Raw genomic sequence first — 25,232 nt, 5'->3', positions numbered from 1 at the left:
TTCTCGAAAGAGAGAGGAAACAACGGTGCTTAAGGTTAATTATTGGCCGCTTTTTAAACTGTCTCGTCACGGCTGAACTTTGATCCATTCAGACCACTTTCTGCGAAATCGAAGCAATGCTGCATCAAAAAATTATTTTAGACGAACACCATATACGAACACCACCAACACAGAACACAGAACAGCGTTCACAGCCTTCTGTGCACAGTGTATACGCAAGAGAACGGCTGAGCTTCGATCATCTTGCTGTCACTAAATGCGTAGCTTTTCTTTTTTTCAAATTAATATCCTGTAGACTTGAACTACACTTCGAGAATCAAATGAAGGGTGAACAGATTAAATCGATAATACCAAATTGACGGTACATACTAAAAGCGACATATTCATTCAGGCTTCTGATAACTTGCCACGGGAAAGTCTCGTTGCGTGACAAGCCTCAAGGCGCGCACAAACAAAACGGACACTGCGCATTACAGCCGTCATTATTTCATCCTCGTACGTTTAGGGCTGCACCAGCAAACTACGGGCAGACCAACAGCAAGAAAAACGCTTTAAAGTAGGATGCAGGGAGCCAAAGCATGAAAAACGCGAGGATTTTAGCCATGACGGGAACCGCCATGGAACGTATGCAGAAAGACCCACTGTTGAATGACGCGATAACAAATTATAATGAAACGGCAGCAGTCTCAGACGGCGTCGTCTTTTCCAGGCGGTCCGAAGGCGCCGTTCGTGAACCGATGCGCCGGCCCCAGGAAGCCTGCATGCGGAACCACCGTGGAAGTGGTCGAGGCGAAGCTGATGCAGCTGGATCTGGGTGCCCGGCCTTTGTACAGGCGCCCAGTCTCGCTATGTGCACCCACCGTACCGCCAACACTCGACACCCCCGTGGGCTGGCGGCAACCCACGCGGTAACTGAGACCCTGCCGCATCTGCTCCGCACTGAGAGCACGTGATGCTCTCCAGCGCTGCAGGTGGTGACGAATGGTACTGCGCACCTGCGATGCCACGAGCGATGTTTTTCGCTCTGTTTTTCTGTTCTCGGGCAATCACAAATCTTCAAATATACAACAAACGCGGGAAAAAGTATAAGGAACTCATCATATTTTAATTGCAATACTCAGCAGTCTTAACTAATCAGGGCTTCTGCTGCGCTGGTGCACCTCAAATAACAACCACAGTTAGTGCACACATATATGCAAAGTCTTAATCTTCTTTTTGGGAATTCGTTAGGGCAGCGCTCTATTTGGATAAAACGTTATGAAAGTGACAATCCGGCTGACACCAAAATGGCTACTATAGAGGCCATGCCAATAGCTCAAAGCAATATAGTGCTTCCCGGGACGAGCCCCGCAGGGGTGGTGCAGTGGCAAGACGCCCGACCACAGTGCCGGAGGTACCCGAGTTCTAACCCGACCTCGGCTTCGTTTCGATGGAGGAGAATCGAAGATGCGTCCGTGTGCTGTGCGATGTCAGAGTACGTTAAAGATAGCCAGGTGGTCGAAATTACTCTGTAGCCCTAAACTACCAGCTGCTCCTTCTCTCTTTCCATTTTAACTCCCACCTTCACGCCTTTCTTTACGGTGCGGTTCAGTTGTCCAGAGAAACAAGTGTTACAGATTACAGATACTGTGCCTTTCCCTTCTAGTGAACCAATTATTATTATTCCTGGGATGAGCTTCTGTGTTGAGAGAATGCACTGCTTGATTTGCTTTGATCAGTAAATACTTTTATTATGGTGTATATTCTATCCACACAAGCAGTTTGTTAGTTTAGCACGGTTGCCGTTATTACCGTTTCGACTCACTTTGTCCTACACTCTTTTAGCTGGAATCAATAATCTCGCGTTACTGTGTATGTTCACAATATTACCAAATGCTTTTGTCACTTTGAGGATGTCAGTCAGGATTCTAAACGCATTTACTTCAAGGTTACGGTTGATTCGTATAGAAGAAAGTGTTGCAAAGAGTATTACATAAATCTTCTATCATTGAAAGTGCGTCACAATAAACCATGAATTGATATTGCGCAGGCAAAAGGGCAAATGCGCCTGCAAGAAACATGTTTGCGTGGTTGGGTGGTTGGTTTGTGGGGTTTAACGTCCCAAAGCGACTCAGGCTATGAGAGATGCCGTAGAGGAGGACTGTGGAAATTTCAACCACCTGGAGTTCTTTAACGTGTACTCTTCATTGCACAGTACACGAGCGCATTGCTTTTCGCCTCCATCAAAAAGCAGCCGCCAAGGCTGGGATTCGATTCCCCATCCTTGGGAACAGTAGTCGAGCGCCGTAACCACTGCGCCCCCCCGGCGCTGTATATGTTTGCGTGGAGAGGGAAGAAACCTTAAACAGTGTCTAATTAATGGGCATGATGGAATGTCCACTGTAGTTTCATCTTCAGGATCAACCCTCCTTTCAGGCATCCAAACTATATTTGAACTCTCCCATGCGTTCGAAGGAGCTAAGAGCGGGCAAAAAGATTCCTTACCTCACCATTAAAGAAACAGTAAAGAACCGCCACCGTGAACCCCTGGAACGGAAAGGAAAAAAAATTGAGAGCACGGTCGAAATCTGCAATGAAGAAATGCGAAGACATGTGCGTTAGCTTTCTGGAGCTCCTAGAGTGTTATGACTAAGTAATTTTGAGTGTCATGACTCAGCACTTTTGAACTATGAATCAACATTCTGAGTCTCATGACTTAGCCCTTTCAGTCATGACTATACACAAGTTATTGTCATGAATTTGAATAATTTGCAGAGTCTTGGACTACATAGTCATGCACATTGACTATCCGCTCTGGCTGGTACATGACAAAGCTGGAAAGGATCCGATTTTCTAGTCTTATTCTGAAGTGCACGAATCTTAATTAATCCCACTGGCTGTTAGATATACCTCACTGAGACGTTTCCTATTGGGTGGTAACCAATTATTCTTATTATTAATATTGTTATGGACGAGGAAGAAGTGGGCAGTAGCACGGGCAGAAGCGCTTGCGTCAGGCCCGCCACATTCATGGTCATCGGACAGCATCGCTCTGTTCTCTGTTCGTTATGTTCATTGGCTTGCCTCCCCATAATATTTTGGTGGAGGTTGGAGTTAATTTATCTCTCCTCATGCTGGCTCGGAGCTTCGCCGCCCTGCGTCTTCTTGCACTGTCGGGAGGCATCGGAAGGCTGGTCCCCAGCCTGTCAGTACTGACGCGACCTCGCTGTTTCACCGCCCTGTCCCCAGGACCGACAAGACACGATGAAGGAGAGACGGACAAGAGACGCCCCAAACATGACCGCAAGGCACGACGAGAGAGCCCAACACGTTGATTCCAGGGACCTGATGTGCTAACCAAAGGCACCAATGACTCAAGACGCCGCTACACATAAAGACAATAGCCCTGCCCATAGCATGCGGTGCGTGCCTTGGCCTCCGCCATCGGGTATTGACGACCTGTGGCCCGAAAGCATCCTGGTCCAGGATTCATCGGGAAACCATCGTAGCGGCAAGACGTTGTCTTCTTCCCTTGTTCCTCTTTCATCTTTAATCACCCAGTTACGCACATTGTCATGCCATGGATCTCATCGACATCGACAAACTTGCTAGTCCAAGATCGGCACGATTGCTCTGTGGCACCGGGTAATGTTACGGACGAGGAAGAAACAGGCAGTGGCGCGGGATGGAGCGTTCCCGCAAGGCCCGCCACGATTCATTCAAATCGTTTCACGGTCACCGGACATCATCTCTATGTTCGCTGTTCTTTGTGTTCATCGGCTTTCCGCTTCGTAACATTTTGTGATTCACAAAATATGTTAAACATTTTCCTGAAATCTGAAATTGAACCACTTAATTTTGACCAGCCTTGCACAATTTTGACCAGCATTTAGGAGAAGTGCTCGAAGCGCTTTCTTGTTTGTCTGAATAGCCGAGTATATTTCCCCGAAAATTATAAAAATATTCTTCCAGTTGTTTTATATCTGCATTTGCTAATACAAAAGCAGACTTATTTATGGCCATGAAATAGGTTCTTCGAATGACGTGAGGAGAGATTGTGGAACCCGGTAATCCTGAACAAGCGACACTGGTTTTCACTAGTCAGAGTTTACCAGCTCCCCTCTTCCTCTCCCCTTTGCCACATTTATATCTCAGCCACTGCGAGAACAACTTAAAGACAACTTTGTTTCCCCGTCGCCAATGCGCAGAGTAAACCTCAATGAGCAGAAATGTTTATTAGATTTGAATTTGAAAGTAGCCATTAAACTCATAGTCGATATAGTCCCGCGGTGCTAAGAAACCCACAAAAAAGCTGCAGTGAAAGATGTTATGTATGGAGAATGGCCGTTTGCCTCCTAATAGTATCTAGTAGACGAGTAAGGGTGAAAACTTTATGATTGTGTTTATTGACAATGGAGTGGTTTTCTTTTCATTGCCATGTTTGAGGAAACAGGGTAATGAATTTGTAGAAACCTGATTTTTTATTACCTTTATACCACAGTGTTGTGGTTATCTACAAAGTAAGAAAAGGTAGAATTTTGTTGAAATTATTAGCACCGTTATTTTGTGTTAGTAGAAACTGTTTCCGTCAAAAACATTTATTGAATAGAAAACTTTGACATTTGTGTTATCATTGAGCGGGAAGTTATGAATTTATGGAAGGAAAGCGTCGTTCACTTGCCTGAGTGGAGAGCAGCGTGATCTGCAGGTAAGTGAATACAATCTTGGCGGTCTTGTGGGACGGTGTCCAAATGACCAAAATATATGTGACGCCGAGCAGAGGAGTGAGGACGAGCAATGCTTTCGCCGCCTTCCTGCACAGTAGTTGAAATAACAACATCCCGGTACGCAAACAGTGTGTTGAGATAGATTCATAAAGTTAGGCGTTCCGTGAACGCCTTTAGCTTCTTTAATGGACACCTATCGCGGTCCTGCTCCGAATGTTACACTGCCTCGGATACTTAGGGATTTACTAGTGCTAGGATGCGAACCAATTGGTTTATCATCATCGTGAAATATGCCACAAGGAAAACACAAGAGGACAGGGCAGACTGAACAAGCGGAAGCTTACATCTGTTTGGTTACATATCTATGAAACATTTTTATACAGATATAAAATGATATCGCAAACCTATATTTACGCATGCAAGTGAACATTTCCACTTTGCAGCTTACCTCGAATTTGTACTGCTAATCATAATGGAGCAGAGCACCGCAATGAAAACACGGACACAATCCACACACACAACAAATCCGAGACACACATCCGTGTGTCTTGTCTCCGCGTTTCCATTGCGCTGCTGCTCTCTATAATGCCTCGCCGACCGGCCCAAATGCAACTATTAATCCTAATTATAATTATTTCCTTTGTTATTGTGCAGACTGTCCTGTCCTCTAGTGTTTAGGAGGTAGTGCGTTTGACAAAGGCGTAGGGAAAATTTTCGACGGTGATAAGGCATGAAAGTTCTTCATGCACCAAATTCAACTTCTACTTTTATGGCGAATGTTTCTTCAGACCCTTGTTTTCACTTGCAGATCGAGAAAAAAGGAAGAAAAAATTATGGGAAACATTTCAGCTTCGCCTTCAAAAGTATGGCGTGATAGCGTTGCTGGACGCAAACTACTTGCTCTTGCTAGCCTCAGCACAGGTAGTGTCTTCTCGCTTAAATACCAGTCTTAATTCTGTGACATTAAGTTAGGACACACTCAACACACGTGTTACGAATGCAAGGGCGATTATTTCTTACTTTAATTTTTCCCTTCTAATGCAGCTTAATGATACCAATCCACCATACTCCACCTTGATATAATATAATTTAACTCAATTCTTGCTAAGGCAGTATACTCACCCTTTATCTAACATATTCCTCCCATATCTACAATTACTGAATGCACCACAATTCACCCTTAATTTAACTCACTCCACCTTTGATCCAAATGATCTGTCCAAATATTTCTTGACTTTATGTAATTCAACTTATTCGACCATAACCTCATAATCTAACCTTACCCCCATTTGTTTCAACGTAATCCTATGCACAAGGCCCGCCTAATTTTCCGGTCATTTCGTTCCTCGATTACTTTTAGATGGAACGAAAAGTGAACAGAATCATGTAATAAATTATAAAGTTATCTACGCCTGCCGCCTCAATATAGGTAATGTCCTGTTGTTGATGCTACATAAAATTAAAGGGTACATTAGGCACAAAATTATTTGGCTAACAGAAGAAATCAACGGGAACTGCGTTCGCGTTGGTGAAATAAAGTCCGGTTCTTATTGGACAGTTGCATTATCCCTGAGCAGCATAGAACATTTTAACGTTTACTGATATCATGTGGGCAAGTATATTTTAGAGTAGCATATTTGGCGGGCACAACTTGCACTGAGAGTGGTACAAGGTGCAAGTAACGGATACTATCTGACGTTTTGCGATGTTAAACTTTATATGTGCGCAAAATATAACAGCAATCCGAAAACATGCATGAAGACGTAGTTAAATATAAAGTGCTTATTGAGACCCTCTGCAATCTACGCGGTGTGAGAGCGCGTAGAGTCGAAATATTTAAGAGCACTTGACTGTTGTCGAGATCATTATGGCAACAGCCATTCCTGCTCTTTTATTCAAAAAGAGGGGAGCATAGAACGAGGCAAACGTAACGTTCGGGGAATTATTTGAATTGCGTATCGCCACGGCACACGCGCTGAACGTGAACATCGATTCGGTGTTTGGCTTATCGGTCACCGCTATTCACACAGCAAAGCGAAATTCCGCCAGTCTGGCACCGCTTAATGCTTGGCAACTATAGCAGCGTCCTTCAAAAAAGGAAAAAGAGGGGGATTTCAAGCTTCCTGTTCTGCAACTATGTCGTGCACTATGCTTTAATTTTGCCAGAAGCACCTCATGCCATGACATTCTGGGCTCTAAAACATCCTCGGAGATTTCAAGAATCCCTCTCTATTAGGAATGCTGTTAGATATACTAAATAGGAAGGTATCTTTGGTTATGCCAGTCGACCTTACCGCCTAACAAAAAGGTGGCAGACCATTGCGGAACTCATTAAAATGACTTTTCTATTATTCTTTATTTTAATTTAATTTTTATAGCGATAAAAAGCAACCTCAAGGTAAATTGAAATTTACGCCAGGCTTAATGACCTAAATATTCTACCCTTCATCCAAAATGATACAGATAGAACCAAACGCAATTGAGAGTAATTTAGAGCCCATTCGCTAACCGTCCCCTTCCTTGGTGGTTTTTAGATAAAGCTGACAGGCTGCTGCGGGGACGCTAACATTCTATTTCGCTACGCCCAGTTTCCATTGGTCGTGAGCAATCTTGTAGCGTACCGGTGATAATTCGCTTCTCGTGTAGACCAGATAGTTACGTCCCTGCGCCTGCGGCGATAAACAAAGAAGAAAATAAGCATAACTGATGATTAAGAAGAAATGTCATGTTTGGACTAAGCTACAAAAATATATAGAGCGTGCAGGCTGACTTTCTTTACCTGTATTGTTGCGTCTCCACTGTCGTCGTAGCTCGAAGTTTGGTAATAAGCACCCACATAATTTCCCCCATGAAGAACATGTTTACCTGAAAAATACGATAAAAGATGCCTAGCAAGATTCATCACATTGTCCGGTCATGCAGCACTGTGTAAATTTCTCAAGGTAAACTACAGCAGTTGAATTGGGTATGATGTCATAGCGAAAACTTTTGCGACTGATTCTTAAGATGATGCTATAATGAAGCAACGAAAAGCGATGAAAACATACTTTGCGATTCTCAAATAGCCTTCTTGGTTTGAGGAAATCGGATGGTATGATTTTATGATGCTGTGCTTTCTATAGCACTGCTATTTCCTGGATTCTATTTAATAACCTGAAGGCAATGGACAAGTACGCAGGACATTTTAAGAAGACAACATAAATGGTTATGCGACCTCAAAATGGTCGTCTTGGATTAAAGGGTATTTGGCGAGGATTGCAAAGCATCATGCAGAAGAAAAACACTGGTTTGGAACGCTTCAGTGGGGTCATGCAATTGCTTACGCTGTCACACTTCTGTATTAGGAGGCAGTATTCTGTCCACACTAGCATTTTTTTTCGAATTATACATATGTTTACAAAGGGACCTACTATCTGCAGATAATGTATATTTTAGCAGCCTGCTGCATTTTTGCTACCTTATCACCATGATTAAGTTTGCTAAGGCGAACTTTATGGCAAGAAACCCAGCAGTTAAAGTAGAAATGCATGCAGAAATGAAAAGTATTCACATTTTTGCGCCCCTTGGCATATATGACCGAAATAGTTTAAATGATTTCTCGGTCTGTCACTGTGTGTGCGAGTTCTTGATTAAAAAACCTGTTTGGAAGCGAGGTAAATAAGTTAAAATAAAAGACTCCAGCTAGCCCTGCTTTGCGATGAAATAAACAAGAGAATGGAAACGGAGATAAATATGTGGGATAAAACAGTCGCTACTTGGTCGGTTTTTCTTCACTTACCAATAAAACGATGGCAACCGGACAGATAAAGATGCAGTCGTAAATGTCCTTTAACTGCCATACGCACCTGCAAAAGAGAAAGATAAAAATTACAAGTAAAAACCTGTTTCTCTAAAGGATAGATTGAAATAGAATATAGAACAAGGAAGAAGGAGACAAGCGATTGCATTTGGTCGAAATTTAGCATGCTGGTGGCTGCTGACTCTTTATAAATATAAAATATATCGCCACACTGTCCTTTTCTCATTGTTTACCACAAAACCTTTTGTTCTCAGGATCTAAACCCGTATCCACCAGGGACGCCACCACGACAACTGGAAGGAGCAGGCCAGTCACCATGGGGTTTCAGGGCTCTTTAAAGAAGCCCGACAGACATAGCCCCGAAGAAAGAACACGATATATTACCAGCTGCCACAAATCACATAAAAAAAAACCCATAAACAAGAAGGGAGCGTTTGTCAAAGAGGTTGACTACAATGCGTTTAGGGTCTTTGCATTCAAACATGGATCTAGTTCACTTTCACGCTATTGAAGGTTTTGATAGAGCAGCCATTAGCACGGGTTCTTTTTGTAAACAGAATCTCAGATTTATTTCGAGGAATATAGCTTTAGAGCACTTCCAATCACTTTTGTTTTTCTTTTCTTCCTTTCTATGCTTCAAAGAACGGTGTTAATACAGCCACAAAGGCAGATATTTGACACTAATTAACAAAATTTCCTATCCGGCGCGCTAGCAAGCCTAGACGTCTTTGTAAGTACATAATGTGTATGCACCGACGAATATTGCGACATTTATCATGACTATTGAACGGCGCTGAGGGAGGCAATAAAGGGCGTCTTAAGGAGGCTATTCGGCAGAATGGTGACAAAAATGGGTGTATGCTTTCGCAGAAAATGTGCCGGCGGCCGTCGACATAGACAATGCCTGCAGCTCTCTACTGAGCTGAAATTAGTCATTTAGGGTACTTGCTCCTACGGAGAGAAAGGCAAAGATAGGGAGGGGAGGGGGGGAATCGAGATCAATGCGGAAGCAGCTGTGGATTTTGGCGATCATAAAAGGTAAATTTCGGCCCGTGTTGCCTGCAAAGAGATTGATGAGGCAGCATCCAACAACATTGAGCGTGCAGAATCAGGACAATACTTCCCCCTTACGGCATTATTCCCATCCAAAACACTATGTGCCCGATGCTGTACAACGAAAAGAAATGCCGGCAGATGTAAAAAACAAAGAATTGCGAACAAACATTTGAAAGGCACTTAGAAGGGTTTTGATATTGGGCTAGTTATTTATTCACAAGGTCATTTTTGTTACGCTCTTGATAATCTTGGATAAGGAACAGAGAATGACACGAAACACGGATGCGCTAACTATGATCTGTGATCGCACTCTCTCGCACCAAAACTGGAAGCTGTATTTGCTGCGCACTTGGCCCATTCAAAACGAAAACATCACAACCAAAACAAGGTAAACACGGACAACACGGCGCCCGCCACCGCGGCGCCGACTCGTCGGATGCACGCTGCGGGCAGAGGTTGTCGGTTTACATGTTCCAAGGCGCACTCACGGGACGCTCACGTATGGTTCAAGGTTCATACAGCCGCCGCCCAGACGGGAGTTCCCGGTGCGGTAAGTCAGCCGCTAACAGACATGTGTGTAGAGAAGGAGCAACTAATAGTTTGCTGTATACAGAAAAGAGTATTAGAATGAAGTTTAGACGGCGAGATGAGGGTTCACCAAAATAACCGTATAGGATTTCTTTGCGAGCGTCGGGATGAACGACAAGAAAGTAGCCGGTCTTGCTAGGCCTTTGGCAAGCCGTTACCAATGCGTTGGGTCATGGCGTCCCTCTGCAGCCTGGTCGTGTAAGCTTCGATGCTGGTCCTGTGGACAGTGTCAATGCAATAATTTCAGCGTCGTTATGCATCGCTGACCGAATATCTTGGTTGCTTTGCCGTAAAGCAATCTCACCTTCAAAGGCGTTTTCGATTTTCTCAGTTGAGGCTAGGCACCTGCGAGGCCCTCCCTTAGAGTGTCAGTTCGCTGTATTTCTCTCCCTGATTCTTTTTCTGCGCAGAGTAGCATGCAAGCGAATTTCAAATTCCGGCTAAATTCTCTTTTTTATTAATGAGTTTATCTCTCTCTCTGTCTACCTCAGCGTCTAATCCACAGCGAGTGGGAGACAGGAGAGAAGGTTTGGGAGCCCGTAAGTTTTCCTGCACAGAGTTCCTGTAGTGTCCGGGTAGAATTTATGGTTTTCATGGCCGTTGTGCGGTCGAGCGATGGGGATGGAAAACCCGTGTAGGACGATTTTTATATATTGCAGAGACGCCATATGGAGGCACAGGGGGCGATTGTTTTTTGTCGTCAAGAAATTGCCTTTCTCGGGGTTTGAGCGTCGGTGGGGAGTTGGCCAGGAGGGTCCAAACGGGCGCCAATTTGGCATAGCAGATTTATAACGACGAAGGATTCTTTTCGTTCACCGAGGAGTCAAGAGTTTTATTGCGGTGGCGTACCTCTTGACCTGTAGTGCTCACTTTGTGAACATCGATGTATAATTTCGAAGAGTCTGCACCACTCTTTCGCCGGTGAAATCCGTGAGTGTCGATGTCTGTGGCTGTTTGGACGACTGCAGAAGCCGACGAATCTACTCTGGAACTACGTTGCGGATAAGATTCCGCAGGTTACTTTCGTTTGCAAATTTGCCGTCGTAGAGGTTTGAGGAACGAGCTTGGAGTGGTGGACTGTAATGGCGTATGCAGGGGCTTATAGTGTTCTCTGTGGTGGATTCTTCTTCTGCGCCGTTCGCCGGCGTCGGTGTGCGCGTTGTGAACGAAAACTCACGAACATGGCGTTGGCAGGCAGTAGCGTAGCTGACACAGCCGAGCTCTAACGGGAAGTTGGGTTACCTGGCATTATTTTTGGCGGGAGCTGCCAGCTGGGCCTTTCATTCCATATCGGAGGGTGATATCAAATCAGTCTTCCAGGACCCTTGCATTCACGTTGCCGCTAGGTCACGCTGGTGCGTTCCCACGTATTGGCTGAAACGGGGTGTTTCTGTGGGCTGGTAGTCTACGCTATCGCGTGACTCTACTATGGCGGAGCTTGGGAGTTATCTACTATTTTTCTGGGCAGTGAGCTCAAACCAGAAAGCATATGATCTATATAATTGGCTTTGGGAGTTGCACGGACTATTTAGTTCTTACGACCAATTTATTAGGACTGCCCTTAGACCTTAGCGAAGCTTTTTCTTTATAGTTGACAGTATAGAAAAATTTTACCACAGGATGTGGAAGCTACGAAAATGTGCGATAAAGATTTAGAACTGGCCATGTTTGGCCAAACGGGAAAAAAATTGACCGAAAAGCGCATATTAGCGATGAAAAAACGTTTCTAGCAACTACACAAACGAGATTACGAGAGCAAGGATGATTTCATGGTGTGCACTACGGATAAATGATCGCACGCATAATAACGTTAAAAAATGAATGCATTGAAGGAGCACTGTTTGTACATCGGTTGGTATAGTACCATATTAGCAGAACTATATACACTCTTTCATCGAGAGGATCACCTATTCTTTGCATTCAATAATAGCATTTAATTTCTGGGAACTAAATCGCAGGTCTTGGTTTAATGCAATAATAATATAAATGCTATAAAGCAAGAGAAATATTCAATTAGTGTCGAGTGGCTTGTATCTTCTACCTAGCCGGCAGTAAGAGCCGCCAGCCGGTTACCACGATCGGAGCGTGGACCTAGCACCTATAACTTCTTCAGGTGACAAAAAGAACAGAGGGTACAGTCTTCATTTTCTCTTGTAACGGGGACACGAAACCTAGGAATGCAATGAAGGGCAAAGTACGACGAAAGATTGCGCTATAAAGAGACCCGGATATGAAATACGACATTGCTATATGGAATCACTTCGAGATGCTGCATACTCCTCATTAGTAATTGAGAGGAGTCGAAATGACTACCCTACATTTTTAGAGACGTGGCATATTCTGGTAAGACTTTAATGATTACTTCTTTAACACCAATAAAAATGAAATAAGTTCTTTGTGCGGTATGTATAATGCGTAACTATTAGTGAGTTCTCACTACATTATTTCAATTTGTGCAATTAGGAGAGCGTACTCTGTATCCAACTGAGCACCTATTGTCCCAAAGAGCAATAGTAGATAAACCCAATTTCAATGTGTCATCATGGTGAAATCGAGAACGCCTTGCCAATCATCAGAATGGTTTCGCACAAAATGACATCTAATATGTGCGACACATATGCAAAAATGTTCACTCTGCGAATTGTAGTAGTGCAAAATTTCTCTCTCGAAGGATAGCGCTGTGCGACATTAACATAAAAATAAAAAGGGACAGGGGAACACCGTCGACTCAATAGAGTCATAGCCATCCGATAGTTAAAGCTGAGCTTAATTAACCAATCCGTATGAACCTACATGTATGACCAAGGGGCAAAGTGTATTCGAGGGTCTTGGTAGGCAGATACTGACATCACCCTCCGATATAAAAGGAGAGGTCCGAGTTGACAGCTCCTGCCAAACGCAACCTTTGAAAACCCTGCATACGCTTTTTTTCTTACTTTATTGCCTGGTCTTGACATATCGCATTTCACAAAAACAAAATCACACAATATGCCATTTACATATGCTATTTACATCTTACAAACTAAAATTCACGCAAGCACAACAAAGCGCCTAGTCTTGAGAGCCACTCGGCAGGTTCTGCAGCCTCTTCCTGAATTGCCAAAAACTTGCCCACGCTTTCCAGAAAATAAATTTGGGCAAGCCGTGCGCTCTTATCACAATGGTAACCAGCCATTCTTGAGCGCCATATAGTGTGGTGGTGCCCATGAGCATAATTAAATCAACTGGTACCCTTTCCTCACTTTCTGTGCATAAGTACCGGATACCCTGTGGATTTAGCAGAAAATATTTTATTAGCGTTCTTTACAGTGTTTCTAGAAATAGACCCCTTCCGTACAGTGTGAAAAATGTGGTCTATTGTTTCTGGCTGCCTGCATATTGAAGAGCATGATCCCCGGGCTATAAATAATCCTTTTCACGGAAATATGTTTTTATCGACAGGGTGCTGCTTTTCAATTCGAAATAGAAGATATTTGCTCCTGGCGTCATCTGCATTCTTTTTACCCTTTTTAAGACATCTACACCTGGGCCGCCACTGTGAAAGGCCGTCTAAAAAGCATTGGGAATATAATGTCACACAATATCCAGTACACTTTCTTTGATTTTACTGTTGCCAAATAAATTTTTGAAAACCGCTTTGAAAGGAACCACAAACTTGATAGGATTTCTCTGTAAAAGCCCTTAATCCCTGCGGAACCATCTTCAGTTATCACAACGTACTACAGTAGCAGCCGCCTCAGCCTGACTTGGCATGCGGTGCTTAAGAAAGGGTCAATCGTGTCTCTAAAAAATGGAAAAACAAAACGACTGACCGGCTGTAGCAAACAGGGGCAGCCTAATCCTACCTCACCCTCTTTTACTCGACAGAACAAGTTGGCCCGGCTCCAGCTCTCCCATTAAGATGCCCAGACAAATACGGCGAAAGTCCTGTGCAGCGTCTGAATATTTAATCGTGAACAGTACAATACCTGCATAACATACCAAAGCTTGCTGATAAATAACAAGTTGCAAACGGTGGCCCTGGAAAAAATAGATAGGCCGGTCTCTTCCACATTGCAGCTTTGTGGTTTATCACTTTAGCCTGCCCTCGCCAATACTGTTCACTTTGACAGTAAGCTATAAGCGGAACCCTTAAGTCTGTATCCGATGTCGTCGTTCAAGGCACACTGGCAAACCGTTCAAGCATAGATGGCTACCTTCCATGCCGAAGTCCGAGGCATTGCGACCAGTTAACTCCACTACCGCTGACGTTACTGAATTTGCGCACACACTTATGCACGTGGTAGACGTTATCACATTTAAGGATGAGTTTCTGGTAGAGCTACCACGTTTAGACGTCGAAAGAAGAGGCAAATTAGAATTCGGAATAACTGAATAGTTGGAGCAAGCAACTGATAAAAGGAATTCTATTAGGTCATCTCGACCGGACGGGTTGATTGCGGCTTTTTATAAAGAATTTAAGCATGTGCCTATTCCGAAAAGAAATGAAATGAGTAAGTTAAGACTGGTTACTTCTTACCAGTCCATGACACTCACAAACGTGGAGTACACAATCTTTAGGGAGGTTCTGGGGCGAAGGTTGCAGACCATGATTAATGACATAGTTGGGCCTAATCAGACGAGTGGGATTAAAGGGCGCTCCACTTTCATCAATATCCATAAAGCTCGCAGGGTACTGGAATACTGTGATGACAGTAATGGTCGGGTGGCCTTTCTCCAGTTTGACTTAGCAAAGAGATTTGGTTGTGTCACTCACCAACTATTGTTTGTCTTTTTAAACCATGTTAATGTCAGTTCTGTTATCCGTGAGGGAGTGGCTTTGGAGTACCGGAGGTGCATGACGAGGCTGATCGTTAGCAGATGTTTAGCGTACAGCGTTACGTACTCCATTGCTGTTCTCTCAACCCTCTTTTATTTTTTATCCATATACAGACCCTTTGTTTGGAAATACTCAACAATATAGCATTCAGAGATTCAAGGCACAAGCAGCCGAAGTAAAGCTGTTAGCGTATGCAAACGATAGCGCTGTTTTTACTGATAACCCTACATAAGCTCAATGCGTGGCTATTTAAGCTTTAAGCCACTGTCTGGCAGCGTAATAAAAATATTAATTGCTTCGCAGGAAAGCAAAGGAGTAGAACATCTCACATTTGTTATGTGGACATCTGAACCGCGCTTTAGAGGGAGGGACGAAGGTGGGAGTGAAAGTGGAAAGAAAGAAAGAGGAGCCGTGGTGGAGGGCTACGCATCCTGGGGATATTTAACATGCACTTGCTTGAACTTGCTTCTCTCATTCAAGAATGCTTACTTGTTGAAATATGGCGACTTTCGCCTAAATTAGAAAGTATTGCGAAGAATAGCACGTAATCTGATTCTTGATTTGCATACTCCAAAGAGAAAAGCAAGTCGACAGAACCGTGCAAAAAATTCACGATATTTTAAGGCATTTGTCGTTTTGTGCAAATTTCAGACTTTGCTGATGTTCTGTAGCATTGTTTTTAGCACTTTTAGTAGTTTTAGTTCCGCAGCTTTTTTTCGTTGTAACGTACAAACTTCCAATGGTGCTGAAGAAATTTCTGTTGAACCAACAGGCTTTCTGTTAAAACTGTATATAAATTGCATTCTGACACGAGAAACATTTATGTAGCTTCTCCTGCTGGCTCCATGTAAAATCAAAACAGAAATGTTCGAAATTAGTTTTTTATTTTTTTCTCTGGCACGATCAGTGTTTTGCGCCTACGTGTTTTGTGTTTCACTCGATGTTGCTTTGCAGCCTGAGTTAACTTGTGCGGGAGCAATTACTGCACACGTTTTATGGTTCATCATCATCATCACCATCAGCCTGACTACACTCATTGTAGAGCGAAGGTCTCTCCCCTATTTCTCCAGTTAACCCGGTTGCGTGATAGCTGCATCCGAAATCGCGGTGGATATGTATGGCACTCGCCCTATATGAGTTTGTGTGGTGAAATAACAGTGAAGCTAGCAGCGACATCTACGCTTCAACGGTAGGCAATAAAATTCACGCAGTTCACATGAATTAGTTTGGGAAGAGAATGTTTGTAATTTGCCAAAGTTTTGAATATTCTGATATCTTGAGGTTCACGATAATTACGGTAAACAATAATCTACAATAGTGGTTCACTTTTGAGTGGACAATCCCGTAGGACAATGCCGAGTTCTTTAAAAACCATCTAGAGAATCATGTGAGTCATCAATGTTTACCTGTGCATAACCGCGCCTTTTTTGGTCTTTTAGCATTAGATGAGTGGGTATTTATTCATCCTTTAATGACGTTTAAGCTGTCTGCGGAAGTCCTTTATTCCAAATTGGGCGAATTTCATAATTGCTAAGGGCGTTGACACCAGAAGTATTTCTAATAAGAAGGCGACAGTGTCATTTTGCAGTAATGCAAGCAACGTCGCCGACATAATACAGAGTTGAGCCCATATAAAACAATCCTAACGGCCGCGTGGATGGCGCTAGTTGTATATGAAGTTCTTGTTGGGAGGGCCTGCCATACGACATCTAAATAGGCACTGTCAAGCAAAAGTGGCGTTTATCATTTCTTTTTTCAAAGTGCGTTGCGGCCATTTGGTCCTTCAAATAAGACCTGACCAAGCTGCTTTCTAAGCTGTCCAGGTTGGTCATATGCTGCTGGCCGAGGCCCTTCTTGCGGACGACCCGTTTTTAGAGCGCTGTAACCGTTTCAGAGATTCCCAACCTCTCACGGAGGGACATGCCTACGCACAACGCTCACTCTGAGCCATGTTTGTGTTTACTGCTCAAGTAGAACATTGGCTTCCCATTTTAAGACATAAGGGAAGAAAAAAATTAAGAGGAGGCTTTACCTCATATTTTTGGAGCCGTGCGTGAAGGCTCCCCCTCGTCATCTTGGCCACGGGTCAGCGGCGTTTCGGCACGTTAGCGTATGTAAAGCTAACTCGGCGAAGGTCGTAGTGAGTAGACGATCTTACATTGCTTTAGGCCCCTGCCAGCTATCTCGAGCTTCTAAAGCCTCTTATGACGGCAGGCTGAATGAACTAAACTAGCGAAAGTGATAAAGCAAAATTCAATGTATAGTCCTCCAAAACATTGCACTGTTCTCGAAACGAAAAGGTTAAGTAAATATGCGAGATCCCAACTGTACCCGGTCGGATCTGTCGAGAGCACAGTTCATATGACTGATGCAGATGACGCGTAAGATGAAGCTTGTTCGAGTATTCCCGACAGCTCTTGCAAAACCATGAGACTTTCAACTCAACTTTTCATACCCAGTTCGGATTGCTAATTTCCCTGCTGTGCTTTCCTACCTCCACGTACTCGAGATACTAGATACTAGATAGATACTAGTATACTAGTATAGAATACTAGAGAGCGACATCAGGGCAGGAGTACAGCCACGTAGGCCTCAAACCAGCTGCTAACTAGCACCTTATCCCACCCTCATCAACCCATCTGTGATTCCTGTATATACATCTACCAAGCAGACTCTTTGCCTAAGGCAGCAAAGTGAAGGTATGCATATCCGATTTTGCAAACAAAGCAATTGCCCATTGAAGAGCTCGGCCATCAAGGTGTACCTCGGGATCGGTAATCAAACTTCTAAGATTGCTGTTCTTAGTTATCGCTGGCGTTATGCGGTAATTACGTTTTCAGCGCTGCCTCTAGTACGCGCTTATCACATTTCCTGTTTTATTCAACAAGGCTATTTAAAGCCGGCATGCACATACCTACCAGGCTTTCTTCTAACCTGTCGCGGTACGTTTTGCCTGCGACTAACTGCGGTTTAAATGCATAGGTTAATGTTCAAGTTTTTATTTTTCAAACCAGGCAGAAAGCGCGTTTTTCGATTCGGAAGATCTGTTTACGACGGCGCATTGTTCTTTATAACTGGGTGGACACGGTTGTTCGTTTTATACAAGAGGCAACGATATATCCCTGATATGTATTTTGCCACCAGTTCCACCTTGGCTTGCAACAAATGAGCATTCGTTGTGATTCCTTGCCGTTATAGGCCAGCAATGAAATAGTGATGATATATGAGTCACTAATGTATTCGTTCATGTCACCTAGGAGAAAAAGAAAGACGTTCCTAATCAGGGACTTTTATCAAATACAGATTGACAATGATGATTAAATAATGCAAAAGAAAGGCTTTATTCTAGATTCCAATATCTTTCTAAGGCACATTACTTCTGCTGTCAATGCTGTAAGTTGCATGACGCACAGGATGCTCACAGAGACATAACACCGAAGCGAATAGAAAAAAATACAGACATTTTAACTCAGTTAATCAATTATTATAATGGAGCAGCAGGGCGTTTTTACAGGGTTGTGTTTGTTCAGTCTCAATTATTAAACTTTATTTTGCTGTGTTAATCAATGGGCCATGCTTCCAAGCCACACATTGCATGTACTTCATAGATACAATCTCTAAAATAATGCTATTATTAGCAATAATATTATTATTTGCTATTATATAATAAATAATATTGTTACGTAGCGGCCAGCCGCTGAATACAGGAAAAAGAGAACGGAAAGGTGACGTTCATTGACACTGAGGTGACATTTAATGAATTGTTGGCAGGCCTAGCGTGACCGCTTCTGCCCGCGCCTTTCCCTCCTTCCTCTTTTCGCGTCCATAATAATAATAATAATAATAATAATAATAATAATAATAATAATAATAATAATAATAATAATAATAATAATAATAATAATAATAATAATAATAATAATAATTATTATTATTATTATATTAATAATAATAATAATAATAATAATAATAATAATAATAATAATAATAATAATAATAATAATAATAATAATAATAATAATAATAATAATAATAATAAAAATAATAATAATAATAATAAATTATTATTATTATTATTATTATTATTCTGCTTTTTCTGATTGGTGTGCGATGAATCGACTTACCCTCAATTCTTCCAAAACTAGGGTTGTGTCCTTTACTCGTAAAACACATAGCTTTCTCTACCATTATTCTGTCAATTCTGTGCTGTTGGATAGGGTTGATGAAATTAATGACCTTGGTGTACTTTTTGACCGCACCCTCAGCTTCTCCTCTCACACTAAACGCATTGCTCAGCGGGCTATGCGCACACTCGGATTCGTTTGCAGACTTTCGAGAGAGTTCCATACTCCACTTCCGTTCCTAAAACTGTACCTGTCCATATGCCTCCCGGTCTTGGAGTATGCGTCGGTTGTTTGGAATGGCACTTGCAAATCGAACTTGGACAAGGTTGACAGAGTACAAAAAAATTTTTACGGATATTTCATTATCGCTTTCCTTTTGCAACTTCCCCCTCTCGCTCCACCAGGAGCGCCCAACTGAATCTTCCTTCCCTTCACTGCCGTCGTATCAGACTTGATATCATATTTCTGTACAAACTCCTTCATGGCCACATTATGTGCCCTCAGCTCTTAGAGTACATCCTACTGCGCGTTCCGCGAAAGAGCATGAGGGAATTCAGACCATTTCAGGTTTCTCCTCTTCATTCCCACTCCCCTCTGGACAGGATGCAGTGGTTATTTAACTCTTTTTGTCCTCACCTTGACATCTTCCAAAACTCGCTCTGTTCATTTACATTGGATGTTCGTAGCGTTGTATTCTAAATAGTACTTTATCACATATAACTCCCACTTTCTAGCCTTAAATTGTATTTACTTCACTTTTTGCTTTTTCTCCTGTTCAATGCTGTCTGTATCTTGAACTACTTTTTATCCGTTTCTTGCTTATATTTCAACTTTAAACTTTATATTCGAATCTTACTGTCCCTTGTTCAATTTTACTTCTTTATTGTATTATTCTGTATTTCTAGCCTGTGTTTTAAGTACCATGCACTTGTTGCGCCTGGAATGGTTGTTTATTTTATGTATATTTCTATATTACTATAATCAATGTCAGTCATCTGTTTTTTTTTTTTTTTCCTCTTCTACCTACCGTTCTTTTTTTTTTCTTTATTTCCTGGTGTGCTAAAAAATTTTCTCACTGTGTATATAAGTGATGATACTCATTGTTTGCTTAATTTCCGTGATACTTTTTGTCTCAGTTTCATTTCATGTATTATTTATTTCTTTTTTTTGTGTTCTCTCTGTGTGTGTAAACATGTTTGTGCTTTTTCATTTTTTTTTTGTGCTGCAGCACAAAGACCACATGGTTGTTCCTGCGCACATTAAATAAAGATTGATTGATTGATTGATTGATTGATTATTATTATTATTATTATTATTATTATTATTATTATTATTATTATTATTATTATTATTATTATTATTATTATTATTATTATTATTATTATTATTATTATTATTATTATTATTATTATTATTAATAGCCACGATATCGCTAATATTTGGAAGCCAATATGTCTATATACCATCATTTGTTCGAAGTCATTCACAAAATTTACAGGAAGATATGTTTATTGAGTACGTAAATTAGCTTTCTTCTCCGGCAGCACACAATCTGTAGAAGAGTGTACTTACAAACCGTCGAATAAGACCGGGTCGTTGCGATTTGCGCTGAAGTACGCTTTCGTGATGGCCCAGACCGTCACGACTAAGGCTGGCAACCCTGCATGAACATCAAAGTGAACGGAAACCTTTCTTAATACCACCTTTCACTTCTCGTAAGCTGCACCTTTGCCTCTGATTCGAGAGCGTTGTTTCTCTCGCAAAGCAATAAACTGATCGCTTCTACCTAGATATAAAACTTTTCAACACAACATATTTCTACAGCCCACAATGCGGTCAGCATTCAGAATCACATTTTTAGCCCAACATTTCCACTTAGTTGAAGAAAAGGTTTTAATGTTTGCCGCCCATTTACTAGGGACCGTCTATATCTTAATTTAAAGGCACACAACAAAACATACGCACAAATGTCACGTATAAGGCTCCTTCAGAAGGTTCTGCCTTCTGAGAAACCATTTTATTATCAGACAACTGTGATACTTTTATCTGCATGATGAGAAAAATGGTCTAATTATTTAATGCACGGATATAGGGTTCTTTCGAAACCACTTTTGAGATCACAGAGCTAAACCTTCGACAAAATCCACACTTCGACAAATCCAGTGACTTGCATTTCTGAAAATGGGAGCCAACTGCAGGAGGACGTAAGACATGCTGATGAATATATTTGTATGAATAGTCAAAGGTACATTGCGTTGCAATCTTTTGGGCTCAGAAAGAGTAACTATAGTGCCATAAAAGCAACCGAACACGTCCTAGAAAATAGATAGCAAAGCCCTGCATACCTTCCGTGGGAACATATGAGTGGATATTTAGAGTTCTTTCACAGTTATGCAATAATAAAAACTCCTTCCAAGCATTTGTCCAAAATTATTGGACATCATGTTTGACTACGATGCACCGTTGGCACGAAGATGGGCACCTATCGAGCTGCTATCAAAAAAAATATTTCCACGCAAGTTACACGCCGACGGAATCAATGTGCCCAGAGAGGGAGGTTGTGCACAGAAAATAAGAAAAGGGAGCGAACGAAAACAGGGAGATAAGGCGTTTTCCACTTAAAAATAAAATAGCTACGTTAAAGGGCCACTGTCCAGGGAAGGCCCTTTTAAGCAAAGGAGCCCAGTGTTTTGATCAGGTACCGGAGATAGTCTGTGCAAAATGGTACAGTGACACGCGCGCCGCAAAGCATCAAAAATACAATTGAAAGCTCTCTCATGCTCTCCTTTGGGAAGCCAGCTTCCCCGTTTCCTTAGCTGGCCCGACGGGCCACAATAATGACGTACGTACCGCGAACGACGTCCATTGGTCCGTCTCGCTGACTGACGGGAGAAGGATGGGTATCTACCGCTCGCTGCTCGCTTTTCCCTCTCCACGGCCAGACTGAATCCAGCGGCGCGCGCTCCCTCGGCCGTCTTTTTTTTTTTTTTCGCGCTCGCGGAGTGCCACGCCCCACCTCCCGCCAAACGCGGAGGAGGAAGGGGAATTTGTCTTGCGGAGGCTAGACGACTTCGGGCAGGAGAGTGAAAAATCTTTGCGAGGGAACGGAAGGAGAGAAGCATGACAGAATCGGATGATTGCGGTGGCTGTGACTGCGTTATTAGTTACTCTTTTCAAAAACATTTTGCGGCCTTGCGTTTTAGAGGCGAAGTCTCACAGTCACCGGGAAAGAAAATATTTTCGACCGGAGGGTGGACAGTGGGCCTTTGGGGCAATAAATTAGCTAACGGAACATGGTACATGATGGCGTATGGTGTGGTATGGTATGGTATCGTATAGCGTGATTTGCTGTGGCATGGAATGGTATGGTATAGGAAGGTATGGTGCGCAGTATGGAGTTTGTCCCGAAGTCGGATGTAGTCTATAAGAGATGCTGTACTGGAGGGCTCCCTGTATTACTCTAGTCAACTAGGAGTACTTAAACTAGTGCAGTGCACAAGTATGGGCTCTTTCGCGTATGCGATCTCACGAACCCTGTCGTAAAGCGTAGCAGTAGCTGCTTTAACATAACGTGCATAGGCAAGCAGAAAGATAAAAATGAAGTTAGATAAGAAGAAAAATCGAAAAAACTACGGCCGAATAAACAAAAATGGATACTTAACTCCAATATGCGGTTAATGTGACAGGCACCAGGTCACTTCAGCATGATTTATATTGTCATGCAACTAGAAAGCCGCACCATTTTCGGTAGTCTTTCGAGGAACTGTTTCCATGTAAGCGCTGTTTTCTCTGTTCCCTTCCAAAAATGAGCTAACGAGCCCGACTCTACCCCTTTTTTGGCTTGGAAGACCTAACACGCAAAGGCTCAGACTAAAACAAATGAGCCTCACACTGCAAAGAAGAGCCACCCTAGTTTGACTGCCATCTGCGCCTTGTCGCTTTATATTTGCAGTAACAGCGCTGAAGCTCACGCATGCTTTATTCTATCTCGTACAACATGATCCCTGTGTTACGGAGAGATTGCGCCACATCACATAAGCGCAATTGCGGATCTGAACTAAAATAAAAATCGAGTTCATTGTGACTCAGGAAATTTGTTTTGCCAGTCGAACTTCAGGCGAACGACAATTCCTGCTATGACAGTAAGACGCCCTCTCCCGCCTCCCACGGCGAGCTTGCCATAGCCCAGGGACGCGAATGTAAATTCTACATCGGGCGCTTGAAACCATTTCAGCGCTTTCTATGGAGCCCCTCGTCATATGCAACAGGTCGGAAAAAATTTTGTACCCACTGAAAACCAGTGGGTAACCGGTGGCTCCTGGATTCGAAACTGATAGCTCCCGAATGGGAAGCGGACGCTCTAGCACAAGGCCACCGTTTAGGAAGCCTTAAGGCCGCTCTGCGAGCCAAATAAATGCCTACATTAGATACCAAGGCAACGGAAATCAGGAAGGCAAATTGCGAAGCGACATCAACAAAGATACCCTTACACGCCTGCCTGCCTCTATCATGAATTGCCTGCATGTACAGATGTACCAACTGTGCCCCAGTCGTATGTTTGTCGTTAGAACAAAACTGATATATAATGTTGCCTGTATACCCCTTCATGGATCACTGCCTTGTCGTGGCGGAGGGGCTTGCGAAACTCGATGAAGTCGTGAGCTCTGCTGTGTAGGGCCAGCCAAGATAGACAGGTCACGGCAGAGAGTTCTGACAAAATGTGATTCACTGGAGAAGGTAATGGCAACCCACTACAGTATTTCCTGCCAAGAAAACCCTATGGCCAGTCACAATACCATTAAAGATATGGCGCCGGAAGATGAGCCCGCCAAGGTTGGAAGGCGTCCCACATGTTACTGGGGATGAACAAAGGGCGATTCCTAGTAGCTCCAGGACGAATGAAGCGGCTGGGATAAAGCCAAAAGGACGCTCAGTTGTGGATGTGTCGGGAAGCGACCGGAAAGTCCGATGTTGCAAGGAGATATATCACATAGCAACATGGAATGTAAGATCTATGACGCGAGGTAAACTGTATGTCGTCAAGCGAGAAATGGACAGATTGAACATTGATATCTTGGGCATCAGCGAGCGGAAGTGGACCGGAATGGGGGAATTTAACTCCGGCGACCATTATGTCTTTTATTGTGGGCACGAATCTAAGAGAAGGAATGGGGTCGCTCTCATAGTAAACAGAAGAATGGGCAAAGCAGTGCTAGGGTACAACCCCAAAAACGACCGAATGATTTCACTTCGGATCCAAGGTCACCCTTTCAACATAACAGTTATCCAAGTCTATGCACCGACCACTACTGCTGAGGAAGCTGACGTTGAGAGATTTTATGCGGACCTACAATGCCTTTTAGACCGCACCCCATCATCAGATGTCGTTTTTCTCATAGGAGACTAGAATGCTAAGGTCGGGAGTGAAGAAATATCCGGAATTATAGGCAAGTTCGGTCTTAGCGAGCCAAATGAAGCTGGGCAGAGGCTAGTAGAGTTTTGTCAAGAAAACAACCTGACCATAGCGAATACTCATTTTCAATAGCACAAGAGGCGCCTGTACACATGGACTTCACCGGACGGTCTGTACAGGAATCAGATCGATTATATTCTTTGCCGGCAGAGCTAGAGAAGCGCTATACAAGCAGTAAAAACAAGGCCTGGGGCCGATTGTGGCACCGATCATCAGCTTCTTGTTGCCAAAATTAAGCTTCGATTGAAGAAAACGCAGAAAAGTAGAAGGCCTTTCAGGTATGATCTGGATCAAATTCCATTAGAATATGCTGTGGAAGTGAGGAATCAATTTCAAGAATTAGATCTAAAAGACAGAGAGCCCGAAGAGATGTGGACTAATGTTCGTGATATAATACAAGAAGTTGCTACTAAGGTAGTTCCGAAGCAAAAGAAATGCAAGCAAGCAAACTGATTATCTGAAGAGGCTTTGCAAATAGCTGAGGAAAGGAGGATGGCAGAAGTTATGGGGGAAAGAGAAAAATACAAGGTTCTCAATGCGGATTTTCAGAAAATAGCAAGGAGAGATAAGAATGCCTTCCTGAACATACAGTGCCAAGCAGTTGAGGGCAACAGCCAATTAAGGAACACAAGAGCTCTGTATGAGACAATCAAAAATATCAAAGGAA

The 25,232-nt window shown here is 42.9% G+C and overlaps 1 protein-coding gene across 1 annotated transcript in view; it reads right to left on the bottom strand.

Annotated features, from left to right (window-relative positions):
* Positions 1 to 296: 296 nt before the first annotated feature.
* The window catches only part of LOC146199792 (diuretic hormone receptor-like), an 84,388-nt gene continuing 59,452 nt past the window's right edge, over positions 297 to 25,232 (bottom strand). Inside the window, exons 7-12 of the mRNA XM_084595252.1 lie at positions 20,665 to 20,752; positions 8,485 to 8,551; positions 7,486 to 7,571; positions 4,661 to 4,793; positions 2,485 to 2,526; positions 297 to 995 (exon numbers count right to left, since the gene is read on the bottom strand). Of these exons, the coding sequence (XP_084451378.1) occupies positions 687 to 995; positions 2,485 to 2,526; positions 4,661 to 4,793; positions 7,486 to 7,571; positions 8,485 to 8,551; positions 20,665 to 20,752 (725 nt within the window). The 3' untranslated portion in view covers positions 297 to 686. The remainder of the gene's footprint in view (positions 996 to 2,484; positions 2,527 to 4,660; positions 4,794 to 7,485; positions 7,572 to 8,484; positions 8,552 to 20,664; positions 20,753 to 25,232) is intronic.

This window comes from Amblyomma maculatum, chromosome 2, assembly GCF_055883805.1.
Source record: "Amblyomma maculatum isolate TAMU_Amacu chromosome 2, ASM5588380v1, whole genome shotgun sequence".
Taxonomy (NCBI): Eukaryota; Metazoa; Arthropoda; class Arachnida; order Ixodida; family Ixodidae; genus Amblyomma; species Amblyomma maculatum.
Note: the sequence above shows the minus strand (reverse complement) of the source record. Positions and strands in the feature narration are given on the sequence as shown.